At 44.6% G+C, this 15,452-nt stretch overlaps 1 protein-coding gene across 1 annotated transcript in view; it reads left to right on the top strand.

Annotated features, from left to right (window-relative positions):
- Positions 1-11,074, top strand: part of mllt10 (MLLT10 histone lysine methyltransferase DOT1L cofactor) — a 65,877-nt gene extending 54,803 nt beyond the window's left edge. The window contains 6 exon segments of the mRNA XM_080794356.1: positions 1,183-1,376; positions 2,059-2,202; positions 3,664-3,719; positions 4,124-4,398; positions 6,141-6,231; positions 6,638-11,074. Of these exon segments, the coding sequence (XP_080650482.1) occupies positions 1,183-1,376; positions 2,059-2,202; positions 3,664-3,719; positions 4,124-4,398; positions 6,141-6,231; positions 6,638-6,919 (1,042 nt within the window). The 3' untranslated portion in view covers positions 6,920-11,074.
- Positions 11,075-15,452: the final 4,378 nt, after the last annotated feature.

The following is a 15,452-nucleotide window of genomic DNA, read 5'->3' as shown; positions in this document are numbered from 1 at the left end:
CATTTGGCCACAGACCCCCCAAAAGTGAAGGATTATGTAAAAAAAAATATATATAATAAAAAAAATATATATAGCTGATTCAGGGTTTTCCGAACACTTTCAAGATTTTTCTGAAATGTTCAAAAATAGCAAATGCAAAAGCTCTTGTATATTTTCTATATATACCTTGTATGTATTCCAGATAGTGATATAGTACTCCTTGGTTATTTCTTGGGGACAAATATTAGACATTTTGTTTAACCATTTAAACCCATTGAATCTACAAGCTCACACAATGCACCACTTGGATTGTCAGATCTATTTTCACCCAGAACAGGGACTCTTTGATTGACATTGAGTTATTTATTGATAAATCGCACATGTCCTTTTGGACAAGTTAACCACACGACGCTGCTAGGGTTCATGTGGTTAATTTGACATTATTGATCCAGTTGTGTGATATTCTGAAATAATAGAATAGGTAAAAGTGTCCCGTCCACTTAAGTTTGATGTGTTTTCTTTGTAACATAATAAGACTGGGAGAGCATCTGTGTCATTTCAGATTTTAGTGTTGGCTATTCAAAAATATCAGATGTACACAAGAAGCACAGTGTGTCACTTTGTGCCCGCACTGCGAGCTTGTAAATCTGCTAATTTTTTTAACATGGAAACTGGAAAGTGTGAGAACTACTCGATTTAGATTAGGAAGAGAGATTTCGTTTAAGCCGTTAAGAAATCTTAATGGCTTTAAACGAAATCTCTCTCTCTCTGTCTCTCGGTCTCCTCTTCCTGGCATGCGTCAGTTCTCACTCAACACATTGACTCGGCCTCTCACACGTCCAAGATTTATTACATCAGAGCTGTCCACTCCTTTCTTTTATTCCTATTTATTACATCAGAGCTGTCCACTCCTTTCTTTTATTTCTCTCTCTCTCTGCTCTCCCACCCCTCCCTCTATCCCACTCCCCCCCCCCCCCCCCCTCTCTCTCTCTCTCTCTCTCTCTCTCTCTCTCTGTCAGAAACACACAGAAAGAGCCTGGCCACTTTTCATTAGCGCCCACTGTAACAACAAATTGATGTAGCTTTATTGCCAACAGCGTCTATGTTTGTCTGACATTTATGTTGTCTCGTTAATCTCCCCGTTGACCTCCCTCTCTCTCGCTCTCTCTCTCTCTCTCTCGCTCTCTCACTCTCTCTCTCTAGCTCTCCCATTGGTGGCCTGCAGATCCGCTATGACCCCTCGGGGTCGTTGCCAGGGGCGGGGCTGGGGTTGCTAGGGGCAGGGGGAGGCGGGGACGCGCCGCTGCCCCCGGTGGCCACCAGTATAGAGCAGCTGCTGGAGAGACAGTGGAGCGAGGGCAACAACTTCCTGCTGCAGCACGGAGCGCAGGGCGACGGTGAGAGGACGCACGGAGCGCACACAAACACACACACACACACACACACACACACACACACACACGTCACACATACACACACATCACACACACACACACACACACACACACATGCATGTCTCTCACACACACACACACACACATGCACGTCTCTCACACACACACACACACACACGTCACACATACACACACACACATCTGCATTTTAGGTCTCTTGACTTTATGAATGCCATTTTTTTTAGATCTTTGGCATTTTTTCTTTTCTCTCTCTCTCTCTCTCTCTCTCTATATATATACTTCTTTTTTTTTCTTATATATTTTTTCTCCTTATATTTTTCTTTATTAGATATATTGTATCTCTTTCCGTTTCATTTGATCTCATTCCCTCTCGCATAATTCATATCTTTACTTCTCCATGTCTATCTTGAATATCGATTGAATAATCTATTAACACATCTCTCTCTCTCTCTCTCTCTCGTGTTCTGTGTGTGTGTGTGTGTGTGTGTGTGTGTGTGTGTGTGTGTGTGTGTGTGTGTGTGTGTGTGTGTGTGTGTGTGTGTGTGTGTGTGTGTGTGTGTGTGTGTGTGTGTGTGTGTGTGTGTGTGTGTGTGTGTGTGTGTGTGTGTGTCTCTGTGTGTGTGTGTGTGTGTGTGTGTGTGTGTGTGTGTGTGTGCGTGCACAGTGGTAGGCATGTTGAAGTCCCTGCACCAGCTCCAGGTGGAGAACAGGAGGCTGGAGGATCAGATCAAAACTCTCACCATGAAGAAGGAACGCCTCCAGCTGCTCAGTGCCCAGCTGGCCGTGCCCTTCACCCCGGCATGCAACGGTACGCACGCGCGCACACACGCACGCGCGCGCGCACACAGACGCACACACACACACGCACTCACACTCAACTAGTGCAATGGTTCCCAAACTTCTCGGCCCGTGACCCAATACAGAAGTTAGATATTTGCCTGTGACCCAATAAAGCTAGTCACTACTTCTTAAATACTTGTTCCAATTTATGGATGTTCATATTCTTTATCGTACATTTTTTCATGAAATTACTGAAAAGAAAACATTGAATTTTTGTTTTTAATTCATGAATAGTTTTGCTTTTTTGGGGGAAGAATGTTTTTTGAAAATGTTTTGAAATAATAATAATTAAAAACCAAATCAGTCGGAAACACAAACTGGCGGCCCATAACAATGTGTGCGCGACCCACAAACGGGTCCCGACCCACTGTTTGGGAACCAGTGCACTAGAGAAGTGGTTCTGGACCCAAACACATGTTTGGGTTGCGGATCAATTTGCATGGGGTTGCGAGTAAAAATATCCCATTTCTGTTTGGTTTTTCGTTTCCTACGTGTACAAAAAAATCACACCCGTGTGAACTGAGTGGTGCAACTCCCCTCTCTCTCTCCCCCCCCCCTCCTCCCTCCCCCCCCCCCCCTCCTCCCTCTCTCTCTTTCTCTCTCTCATTAGTGCAGCACTGTCTCTCTCTCTCTGTTTCTGGCACAACAGCGCCCCTACTGGTACTCATAGTCATATTGGTGCTCATTGACGTCACATAGTTTGGTGAACCAACACATAGGTGAACACGGACATTGCTGTTCCTTGGAGTGGTTGCACCACTCAAAAAGATTGGATTATTTAAAAAGTTGAAACTAAACTAAAAGCAGTCCAATAGCCTGGTACCCTGGCCAGTGGTGTTGGCCCGGTCCAAACCTCCATGGATTGCATACTAAGGTTCACAACTCTCTCTTTCGGTGCCGCGCTGACACAAAAAAACTTGTACATACGCATTAGCATGTCGGAGAGAGCTGTGAACAGTAATTATCACCTCCACCAGCACCTTGTCATTCCCAACTCATCAGGCGACTCGTTCACGGAGACTCACTGACCTGCACTCATTGTCAGTGAAAGGAGAGGAACTCGATAGGCCCGAGTCTCCCGACTATTAATAAAAACGTCGGCAAGAGCCTGGTCCTAATCAACTCAAATGTTTATTTATGTCCACATAATGAGAAGTACATGAATACCTTGTACAAAGGACATAAACACTGCCAGTGCAGTTTGACAATAGGGAGAGCAGCCAGTTACAACGTGCATGGACGTGCAAATCATCGTTACATACAGTACAGCCGACATGTCGGACACAGGGCAGCAGACATAAATCATGGATAAAGGAAACAACGCCTCCTCCAAATTGAGCGGCTTCCTATAATGGCTGAAACTGAGCACTACCTCTCTAACCGCTTGGCTCTCTGCCCCAAATGGCTAAGTGTTAAATGTGTGTTGCAGACATGAAGTCGTCTCACCTGGGAGGCTGTGATTCTTCCTATCCCATGACAGCTCAGGTAACAATTGTGTGTGTGTGTGTGTGTGTGTGTGTGTGTGTGTGTGTGTGTGTGTGTGTGTGTGTGTGTGTGTGTGTGTGTGTGTGTGTGTGTGTGTGTGTGTGTGTGTGTGTGTGTGTGTGTGTGTGTGTGTGTGTGTGTGTGTGTGTGTGTGTGTGTGTGTGTGTGTGTGTGGACAATGAACATGATATTTAAATAATAGTTCAGTTATGATAAACATGTATTTCTCTCTCCCATCTTTCCACCTCTTTGTCTGTGTGTGTGTGTGTGTGTGTGTCTGTCTCTCTCTTCCCCTGTCTGTCTCTCTCCCCCTGTCTGTCTCTCTGTCTCTCTCTCCCTCTCTCTCTCTCTCTCTCTGTCTCTCTCTCTCTCTCCCTGTCTCTCTCTCCCTGTCTCTCTCTCAGGACAGTGTGTCGTGTGGAGGTAGCAGCAGTACGGGCAGTGCGTCCTCTCTGTCCACGCCGCCCTCCGTCTCCCAGAGTCCTCCTCAGCCGCAGGTCAACGGCGTGGCCACCCCGGGCTCCCTGATGATGGGCGGTGGGATGGGGGCGGGGCCCGGGGGGGGCAGCGCCCACAACGGAGCCCTCCAGGCGCCCGCGGGCACCGCCAGCCCTCACGCACACGCATACGCACACCCCTCGGCGGCGGGCGGCGGCTATTCTATGCCCGGCAACAACAGGTACATGTCTTGTCCGTCTGTCCATCCGACCGTCTGACTGTGTGACTGTGTGACATAACCAGACCTTGAGCGGGCATGAAAACAGACATCGACAGTCAAATGTCCTGACACCTCAGCGTGTGTGTGTTTGTGTTAGACATACTTATTTTATTTCACACTGTCATGTTTCCTTCTTCTACTCTCTGACCGATTAACACAATCCCTCCTGTTGACCACTGGAGGGAATCTGGAGCCAGTGCCAGCAGAATGCACGAAAATTGAGAGAAGAAGAGAGCCGTGAACTCTCTCTCTTTGAACCGGAAGTACTAACCTTCCATTTCATAGCTTCACTCGGGGCCGTGATCTGACGATATAAACATTAGTTTATTACTCGTGAGGTCTCGGGCAGAAACATCTCATTTCCAGATTTTCACTTTTTGTGTTTATTCGTAAACTAATGTCCTACTTGATCAGACTACAGCGTCACACCAAAAGAACGTCCAAAGATAAATCAGGTTTTACTTACCCTTATTCAGACCTCAGTTTAGCCCTTTTTCAAGTTGGATAACGTGCGCTGTCTTCATAATGGTCTGAAGAAAGAGCCCGGTCAGCTCGAAATGTTGCAAGTAAACTCTTTGGCGAAATGTTGCAAGTAAACTCTTTTGGGAGCATCAATTGGTTGGTCAATTGGACTCTTTTCATTCTTGCGGAAAAATACTTGAATGTGAGTTTGATTCGCACCTCTTCTGTTGTCCTGCTGCCAATGTGGATTCTAACAGCTCAGCCAATGCTAAGACCAGGTAAGTGGTCATGTGATCCCCCACAACATGATCCACGTTCAACTTCCTTAACTCATAACCCACCACCAAAACCTCCGGCGCTACCGCCACCATATGCAGCGCTCTATTTCATTTTGAAATAACTTCCGTTTCCCTTCCCCAAAAATCAGGAAGCAAAAAATGTATTTCTCTCCAGAAGCGTTAATATTGCAACCACAATGCAGCAAAAAACAGAGCATGGAAAGTCTGTGCTGTGTTCAAACACATCGGGTGCAGACTACTGTACATACAGAGAAAAAGGTGTCCAAAGATCGTGCTTAAAATGGCGGCGGACAGGTGGGGAAATACGGAAAAACTGAGCCAAGCCGAAGCAAGCGTTGCCTAGCAACAGGGTCTTATTATCACGCTAGAAATGTGATAATAGCAGGCTGATTCTGAATCGATAAAAACACCCAAAACACATTATACACGTTCACCTTAGAACTTTTGGCGTTAATTAAGTTCTAGGCAGTCAATGAGTTTAGTGTGTGTTTGTGCATGTGTGCAGTGTGCACGCTTCCATATGCCATCTCAACAACAACAATAATTATAATAAAACATGTTTTCTTCTAAAGCTGCAACAATCAGTAGATGTACTTGGCACTCATCGGCCTCAGCGATTAACCCCGGACAATGTGTGAAACGTGTTGTTAGCATGTCTTCAATCATCATGTTGTGTTCTGAAATGAAACGTAGCGATGACTATTGACCTCCATGTCTTATACCTTCATGGCCTTATTTCACACACGTATGGCGTCGAAAATCAGTGCTTCTCAAAGTGGGGTCCAGGGCGTTCACAATGGACCCTCACAGGTATTTTGTACACTCTCACTCTCAGTGTTATGGGGGTGTACTAAAGTGAATTAAATATGTGATGTTAATGTGTGTGTGTGTGTGTGTGTGTGTGTGTGTGTGTGTGTGTGTGTGTGTGTGTTATCTCCTCAGTGCGGTGCGTCTCGGCCTGCTGTCTGAACAACAACAGAGACTTCTATTGCAACAACACCACCTCCAACAGCTGCTGTCCTCACAACCTACGGTACGACACGCCTATGTTCAAAGTGCTCTAAACAAACACTAAAAGTCCACATGATGTAATTTCAAAAGCCCGTCAAAAACGAAGGGAAAGGTAGACAAAATAAATCACCTCTCCTCCTTCCATGACTCCCTCGCTCTCCCCTCCTCTCCTCTCCCTCCATTCAGATTGGCTATTTTTGGTCATTAGCCTAGTTAGTTTAAGGTGAAAGAGTATTTGAAGTGAAACTTCAAATACTAGCAATATAATACAAGCTTAGAAGCATCTTCCAGAAGCATGAATGGCCTCAGAAATGTCATATAGAAGCAAGCTTAATGCCTCAAATCTGTGTGATTTCTTCAGCTGGTCAGCCTAAAACATCATCTTTACATTTCCAGTCTTGAGATTGTATTTTTGCTTTATTCTACAGGAACAGCATCAGATGTTGTTGTACCAGCTGATGCAGCAACAACAACAACAACAACAGCAACAACAGTCCCTACCCCCCTCCTCCTCCTCCTCGTCCTCCTCCGTTCAGATGTCCATGGGCGGCGGCATGATGATGCCCGTGGCGGTGCACACGCCCCAGACGCAGGGCGCCATCACCGCCAACCCCTTCCTGGCCCTGCAGGCCGACGCCCAGGGAGGCTCCCAGAGGGCGCGGCTGGCCGACAAGGTCATGGGCGTCACGGCCGGCCAGGAGAAGACATGATGGTGACTGGAAGGACTCTTCCATGTCTCCTTCTGCTTCTCTCTCTAGTCAGGAGAAGACATGATGGTGACTGGAAGGACTCTTCCATGTCTCCTTCTGCTTCTCTCTCTAGTCAGGAGAAGACATGATGGTGACTGGAAGGACTCTTCCATGTCTCCTTCTGCTTCTCTCTCTTCTTCACTTCTACTCCCTTTTTTTGGTTTCTCCCTCGTTTATCAATCCATTTCCTCTTCCTCTTTTCCCCTGTGCTTCCTCCCTTTTATTTCAGGTGTTGTGCTCTCTCTCTCTCTCTTTCTCCCTCTCCCTCTCCCTCTCTCTCTCTCCCTCTCTGTCTCTCTCTCCCTCTCTCTCTCTCTCTCTCTCACTCTCACTCTCTCAGGGGACTCAGCTAACCAGACATTGTGCGCTCACTCAGTCAGCACACACAAGCTATAGCGTGCACACACAGAACTACAACTAATCGAAGAAGAACAAAACTACACTACCCCTAAAGCATGGGACTGGGTAGTAGACCCCGTTTGTCCGCTGTGACTGAGTCTCAGAGCGGAGGGGGTGGAGGGGGGGGGGGGGGGGGGGGGTCTGTGTGTAGATCCATCAATTTCAGTGAGCCAAGTCTCGTACGGTCACCACAAGAAGCCTTGTCTCATCTCTGGGTCAGATTACAGGGGGCTCATTCAGCGAACAAGTAGAATGTAAAAATAAACAATGATTAGAAGAAGTGCCGGGAGTATTCAGGTTAAAATATATCACCCGTTTGTGTTCCTAAAAGGACGTAGCAGAATCAAGACCGGCTTCTCTCGGTACAGAACAGTTTGTACAGTCGAAGCAACACTATCACGTCTACCATGTGAATATGGTCATAGAAAAAACACACCACAGTTAAAGCCACAATCCGTAATAATTATGTCCTTTCAGGGATTCAAACCCCGGGTCACCTGCAACCCATTCTGACCTGAGATCAGATTCTAAAATTGTCTTCTGAATCGTGACAGTTTTCTGAAAAAGCTATGTTTCTATGTCAGTCGTTCTTCCATTTTTCAAAAATAGCAGACCTACAAGCTCGTAGCTATGTGTACTATGATCTTGTAGATCTGCTATTTTTCAATAGCTAAAGCATAGCATAATGCTAACACCAAAATGGGTTAATGCGGTACCTCCTGTCAGCCAGTACCGGTCCTCCTAACCCCCAACGGTCCACAGTCTGGATCTAAACCCGTTGGGAATGTTTATTTGAAATAGTCAGAAACCTAATAAAGGGACCCAAACTAAATGTGTCCCGCGACCCACAAATGGGTCCCGAACCAGTGTTTGGCAACCGCTGATCTAAACGTCTCAATTAGTGGAGAGCAGGGAGAACCACCTCCACAGTTGTTCGTTATATTGTAATTACATATAACGCGTCACTAACGTTATATTCTAATAACATGACGCATCACTAACGTTAAAGTATAATGTTTTATTCACTGAAACCTTTTCTCGAACCATTTGTGTTTTGCGTCTTGCCGTGTTATAAGTGGTCAGTTGGGTGGTCCGCCGTGTTATCAGTGGTCAGGGTGGGTGGTCCGCCGTGTTATAAGTGGTCAGGTGGGTGGTCCGCGTGCATTTTCAATCGACTGTGTATCAATGGAACATAATCCACTTTTGAGTTCATATTTATCTGATTATCACAGAGAAAACTCATTTATTTTATGCTTTTAGAAAGACAAAATACAATGAAATGTTATATTATTAAAACCATGTGAATGTTTGGCCAGTTATTTGGGGAGGGGGGAGCATTTGCAATATCCTCGCGGCCGGCCCACAGGTTAAGAATCACTGCACTTAAAAAAAGAAGAAGAAAGTTGTGGATTTCAGCTTTTAAATCAATTTAAATACGGGGCTAAATGAAATCCAGAGCTCAGTCCTCCTCGGTGTTACATTTTTCACTTCCTGACTGAGCCCCCCCCGCTGCATCTACCTCTCGTATACAGGACCAGCCAATCGGGAACCTTGAGGCCGTCGGCAGCGGCCAATAAGAATCCACAGCAGTCATGGAGTGGCCTATAGCAGTGTCCAGAACCCAAGTGCCCTGAGGCTGTGGGTCGGGGGATGGGATGAGAGGATGAGGTCAGTGGTGTATTCGAGTGGTTCTCAAACTTTTTTCAAGGACATCCAGGGCTCTGTCCTGCAACACCCCATATCCCTAAACGTATTAGCTTTTTTTTTTCTTGCTTTTTTTTTAACCATTTTGTAAAAAAAACATTTTAAAATAGGTCAACTAGCGAGTCTACATCCACACGTGAGCCTGTAGCTATCAGCTATTTGAACTATTTTTAAAGTTTTTTTCAAAATAATAATAATTAAAAAAAAAAAGGCAAATAAGTTTATGGATAAAGCGCGACATGAGATATACCTGCAAAGTCCAAACTAATCATGTGTAGCCTAAGTATTTGGCCGCGGACCCCCATCTGAAAATATTTTGTTCATTTTGTAGCCAGAGACACCTCCCACCCCCCCATACAAGATTTGTGTTTAAAATGTTTCACATTTTGTTAAAGATTTCTTGGAAAATGAGCAGATAAGCTCAACCCATCGCAATCGCGAGCTTTTGGGAGCCCTAGTTTAACCCTAGTAGGGTTAAAATTGTTGAATGGATTTTTGCCTGGGGACCCCCTTGAAACCCCTCTTCAAGGACCTCCCGGGGACCCCCCTTGAAACCCCTCTTCAAGGACCTCCCGGGGACCCCCCTTGAAACCCCTCTTCAAGGACCTCCCGGGGACCCCCCTTGAAACCCCTCTTCAGGGACCTCCCTGGGGCCGCCGGACCCCACTTTGAGGACCACTGGGTGTGTATTTAACACTGACCTGTCACTCAGCCAAACCCACTCACAGCAGCGACTGGTAGTTAAGCTGCGTTGCTATGGCAACCAAACACTCAGGCACGTTAGGGGCGGACCCATTCTCTTTAATAAGAAAAGAAAAAGACCCCAACAGGAAATATTAATTCTGCTGTGTCCTTCTGATAACAAAGCCAACTTTGTATGGGATTCTCTATTATTTATTCGCGGTCTGTTTTTGCGGAACAACGGGCATTAGATGATATATTTTACGAAGCCTGCACCGCGATTTTGCAATTTCACATCGTTTTATACGACTACTGTATAAAGTTGAGGTTTTGGTTTTTTGGTTGATCATTCTTTTTTTTTTTTTCTTTTTTTTTTGCTCCACACAGTTGAATCTCGCTGTAAAAACCTTTTTAATTTGTGTTTTTGTTGTAATTTTTGATGAATTCAAGACGTGTCATGCTTGCTTGTTGACCACTTAAATCCCAGCATGCTGTGTCAGTGTATTGTGGGGGAAAGCTTTCGACAGAACGTATAGCCGATCCACGAGCTCGTTGTGAGCTTGTCGCTCGGCTATTTTCAGACAAATCTCTTCCCCCCCCCCCCCCACACACATAACAGTACAATACACTAGCATGGGGCCCTGAGGGACTCCGTTCAACCATATTTAGGGGTTTAAGTGGTTAAAGAATCTATACTTGAGCGTTGTTTTGCCGGGGAGCGGTGGGGTGGTTGTGTGTATATAGGTGATGGTTTGGGGGGAGGGGCTGAGGATAGCCTAATTATTAGGCCCTGATATAATTATACCCCGTTGTACGACGGGCGGCGTGCGGCGAAAACAAACGGAGCGCGAGTCGTGATCCGTTGGATTTCGGCGGTGTGACGCAAACTTTTCTTTTTTTTTCTCCCGCTCGCCACCGACCGTCGTACGACAAAGTCTAGTCCAGGCTCTGGGGATTTTTTTTTCCAGTGGCGCCGTTTTTACCTCGTTTAAGTGTACATAGCTCTTCACTCATTGGCCGTTGGTGTGTACATAAGTGATCGTTGATTGGCCGTGCAAAAAGGTGTGAAGGAAGGATACCCAATGAAGCCTCAGTTTGTTTGCGTGTGAATCTTTCGGAGAGCGGACGGATAGTTTTTTGACTGGACACATAAAGTATTAATTTATTTTTATATGTGCAGGGAGATCGTGTTTCTTTTTTGTTTTGTCTTTTGGGTTTGTTTGTTTTTGCACCGTTTAAAATTGATCAGAAGTCATTTTATACTATTATGGGCATGGCATTTGTCATCTGTGCTCACCACAGTTTTGGATACGTTTTGTATAAGTGGATAATATTAGGTGCGGGGGGAGGGGGGGGGGGGGTGGGGGATAAATCTGATGTTGTATGTCATGACACCAAAATAAAAACATGCTCTTGTATGAACCGATGGGTGTTGCTCTTTCATTCTGTAATTTAATATAGTCTATATACCGTTATAACACTGACTTTTGGCTACATATGGAATTATACATTTAACAATAATCTAATAATGGAGTAATTCATTTAACACAGACTTATAGATTTAACACTAATCTATCGTGAATGTATGCAATTAACAGACATACGTAATAACACTCCTATAGAATATAGGTTTTAAAATTAAAACTAATCTATACTATAGAGAATAATACGTTTAACGCTAACCTAATAGAGAATATCCATTTAACATTGATCTATAAAGAATATACATTTAAGACCGATCTATAGAGAATATACATTTAAGACCGATCTATAGAGAGTATACAATTAAAACCCCCAAGAGGCTTTATGGTTCATACTCTCTGTGCAGTACCAGGTGGAGTCTCAGTCGCAGTAGCAGCAGTTTATTTTTAAAAGAGATTTAATTTGTGTAAAAGGGATTTGTTTATAGATGGCCATGCAGCTTTTACATGTGGTCGGCATATTTTCAGAAACACCTGTGGCATGTTATGTATTTATTGACACCTCGACAGCTGTGTGTGTGTTGTTTATATTTGACAGGTTTTTTAATTAGCTGAAAACGGATAACATTCCCTTGAGAACATAAATTGGGCAAATATTTAGTATTATATTTATTTATATCATATTAAATGAATATATTTAATTTTGCAACTTGGAAAGAAATTATAACCTGTCTTTATAAACTAATAAAAGAGGAAACTGTTTTTTATTCTTTTGTAGGCTACTAGAAGTCCCACTAGAATTTCTACCACCAAATTTCTTCACTGAAAATAGTCGAATAGTCGAAAATAGTCGATCAGCACAACGCATGGGGTGAGGTGACGCATGAGCTTGTAGATTGTTGTTCTCAACCTTTTTAAGAGGTTAATTTACAGATCGTGTGTGTGTGTTTCAGAATGGCTCAATAGGAACTGCAGTAAGCTATACTGTAGTTCCTAAGATTTTCATTGTAATAAAGACAAATAGTGACAGTAACATTAAGTTCCTATATTTGTCTTTATCACAATAAAAAAACGTTTTTTTTTAAATGTTATTGTCTGTCGGGTGGAAACCTCATATATCCAAAAGTGTTACTTTTCAGGATTCAAATGAAAGAAAAGTGCAAAGGTAGCAGCTCGTTCCAACTGTGCTGCTGTTACTATAGTATACAGTAGGCCATTAATTTGCGAAGAAAACATACAAAGTAAAAAATATGGAGATAAGAGGTTTCTTATGCCCGTGCAGCAACAATATACCATTAAAATCTGTAGAAGAACAGGCAGAATTAATGGGGTTTTCTATTCACGTGGTTTAAATGAGTGGGAATCAAGGAATTACAGTCACAGCAGAGCGATGGGCTCTGTGTGTCTGAGCACAGGATGAATCCAACAGTCAGGCTAATTAGTGAATTATAACCTGGACTATAGGAGCTCATAATTATTGAAATGTTTATACTGCGTGGCATAAGGTCCCCTGCCTACACACTCGCGCGCACGCACACACACACACACACACACCTCTGTCCTGATGACTTCCAGCTGCCTGTGTGTGTGTGTGTGTGTGTGTGTGAGAGAGAGAGAGGTGGGGGTACCATTCTGCTACATCTGCTTCTGCTCTGCTAATTAAAAGCTCACTTTCCTCCTGCATCTCTTAACCCACCCACCTCCCCACCCCGTGCACACTCACACGTGCACGCGCACACACACACACACACACTACTAGCCTAACCTGCATTCAACTCCACAACCCCCTTTCTCTTCTCTTTACCCCAAGTGCTCGCTCACACACACACACACACACACACACAGCGCCCCCCTCCGTCCCCCCACCACTATCAGCCCTGTCAATCAAAGACAGGCTGTTTAAATACCCCCCCGCTCCCCCCCCCCCCCCCCCCAGGGGCTTCTCTTCCCCACAACATCAGGCCTCCTCTCTCTCTCTCTCTCTCTCTCTCTTTAATACCAGCCAGCCCCTGCTCACGCACGCACTGCACATACATGTGCACATATACACACAAATACACACATGCATACACACGCACGCACTCACACATACGTCTTTTTTTCTTCTCTCGCGCGCTCTTGTGAGGACCAGGGAAACGGTAGGCCTATACTCACAATGTCTACCTCACAATGTCTACTATACTTGTGAGGACATACGTTTGGCCCTCATGAGTATAGTTATACAAGTGTGCACGCGCTCTCTCTCTCAGTCTCTCTCTCTCTCCCTCTCTCACACACATGCACGCACACACCGGTTGTGTGGAGCCGGAGCAGAGCTGTGTGTCCACCATACCATCGATCACCTCCCGGAAAGCCCCCTCCCACCCCACCCCATTGCCCCCCCACCACCCCATTGCCCCCACCGCTCCTTGCTTCTCCCCGGGGGAGCTTAGCAGCTGATGGAGGACCCCAGTGTGCTGCCTGACCAGGTGCCTGATCACAAAGTCAAAACATTACTAAGCCCTGGTGTTAGAAGATAGGAGACATACTCCCTCCCTCTCCCCCTCTCTCTTGCTCGCTCTCCCCCTCTGTCTCTCACACACACACACACATGCACACAACACACACATGACACACACACACGCGCGCGCACACACACAGCAGATAGCAGACCAGCACAAAGGTTAAGCCCTGGATGATTAGACAAATGTAGGGCAGCTCATTGTGGCCGCATACTGGCGAGAACACACTCACACACATACGCATGCACACACGCATGCACACAGACACACACACACACACACACACACACACACACACACACACACACACACACACACATACAGAAGTACAGAGGCATGGACTTTTATGTAGGCTAATCCAGAGATTCTACATTGATCTGATTTGTAGTAGTAATAATAACCAGTAAGACGCCTGAGGGCGACCTCGGCCTAAAGGGCGGCTTCTCACCCTTTAGGCCCTTAGACGTGCACTGGCCATATATGGAGTGTGTCTTGAGTGTACAGGGTGTGATGAGGCCAGATCAACATAATATGGAATGTCAGAATTGATCAGCTCCATATATGGAGATCTAAGGGTGGCAGCGGGGGCAGTGTCTTGAGTGTATATGGTTTGATGATGAGGGTCCAGGTAGGGCCCTCACAATGCGTGACCATATATGGGGACATTCCCGTATATGGGCTTAATATCCCTGATGATGTCATGAGACCTGGGGACAATATATGGGGGCTTTCAACATGTATGGGGATTTTGAGTGATGAAAACACACAAATCCATAGCTAACTGTAATCTTCGGTCGCAATAAAACTGATCGAGTCCCTATATATATTCGCAAACCAAATTGCAAATCTACAAGCTTGCAACGTGTCGAATTGTAATGCTTTCTGAGTTTGTAAAACGCTTTTGGCAAATTGGTGTGGAGTAAAAAGAAAAGGAGCTTACAGTACAGTTGCAGAAGGGTTTAAGTGGTTAATAGCTGGTCACCAGACTGGAATATTATTTAGGTTGAAGTATATCATATACCCAAGATTGTCAACAGAATAATTTAGTCTACTGATATGTCCAAAACCTTTATTTTCAGAAAATGGAACAAACATTTTCGGAAACGGTGAAAACTAGCAGATCTACAAGCTCACAATGCCCCGTGACATGATGCATTGTGTCATGTAGATCGGCTCTTTTTTTACCACCCTTACACCCTTGTATGATAAAGTAGTATAGTATATTCTTAGTATAGTAGTATAATATTAATTTACAAAAAAAGAGAATGCCCTACTTGAAATCTGAAGATATGAGGTGTCTTTTGGACAAATGCGTTTAGAGATATAGGAAGGTCATAATTTTCTCAGGAAGAAATAAATATATTATAAAGATAACAAATTAACTGATTTTAGTGTAATACTGTGTTCCAACTTTCCCAACATTTTCATTGATATTATGTATTTGGCTACGGACTTCCATTTGAAAAGATTTAGTGTCAGGGACCCCATAAGAGAATATTGTCTTATATAATATATATATATATATATATTATTATTAATAAGTCAGGGACCCCATAAGAGAATAGTGCTCAGGAATGTGCTGTTGCCTTGCGATGAGTCGTGTGAGCCAAACAATTAAATACTGCTTAAGTCTTTAAACTGTTTCGCTGGGTACCCCCTGGAACCCCCTGGAACCCCCTCAAGGAACCCTCGGGGTCCCCAGACCCCACTTTGAGTGCATCAATTAAGTACAATTAATAAAGGATGATGGACACAATAAGTTGTTAGTTAGAGGTTCATTTCACTTTA

The sequence above is a fragment of the Protomyctophum bolini genome (genome assembly GCF_963924005.1).
Source record: "Protomyctophum bolini genome assembly, chromosome: 21".
In the NCBI taxonomy this organism is placed as follows: Eukaryota; Metazoa; Chordata; class Actinopteri; order Myctophiformes; family Myctophidae; genus Protomyctophum; species Protomyctophum bolini.
Note: the sequence above shows the minus strand (reverse complement) of the source record. Positions and strands in the feature narration are given on the sequence as shown.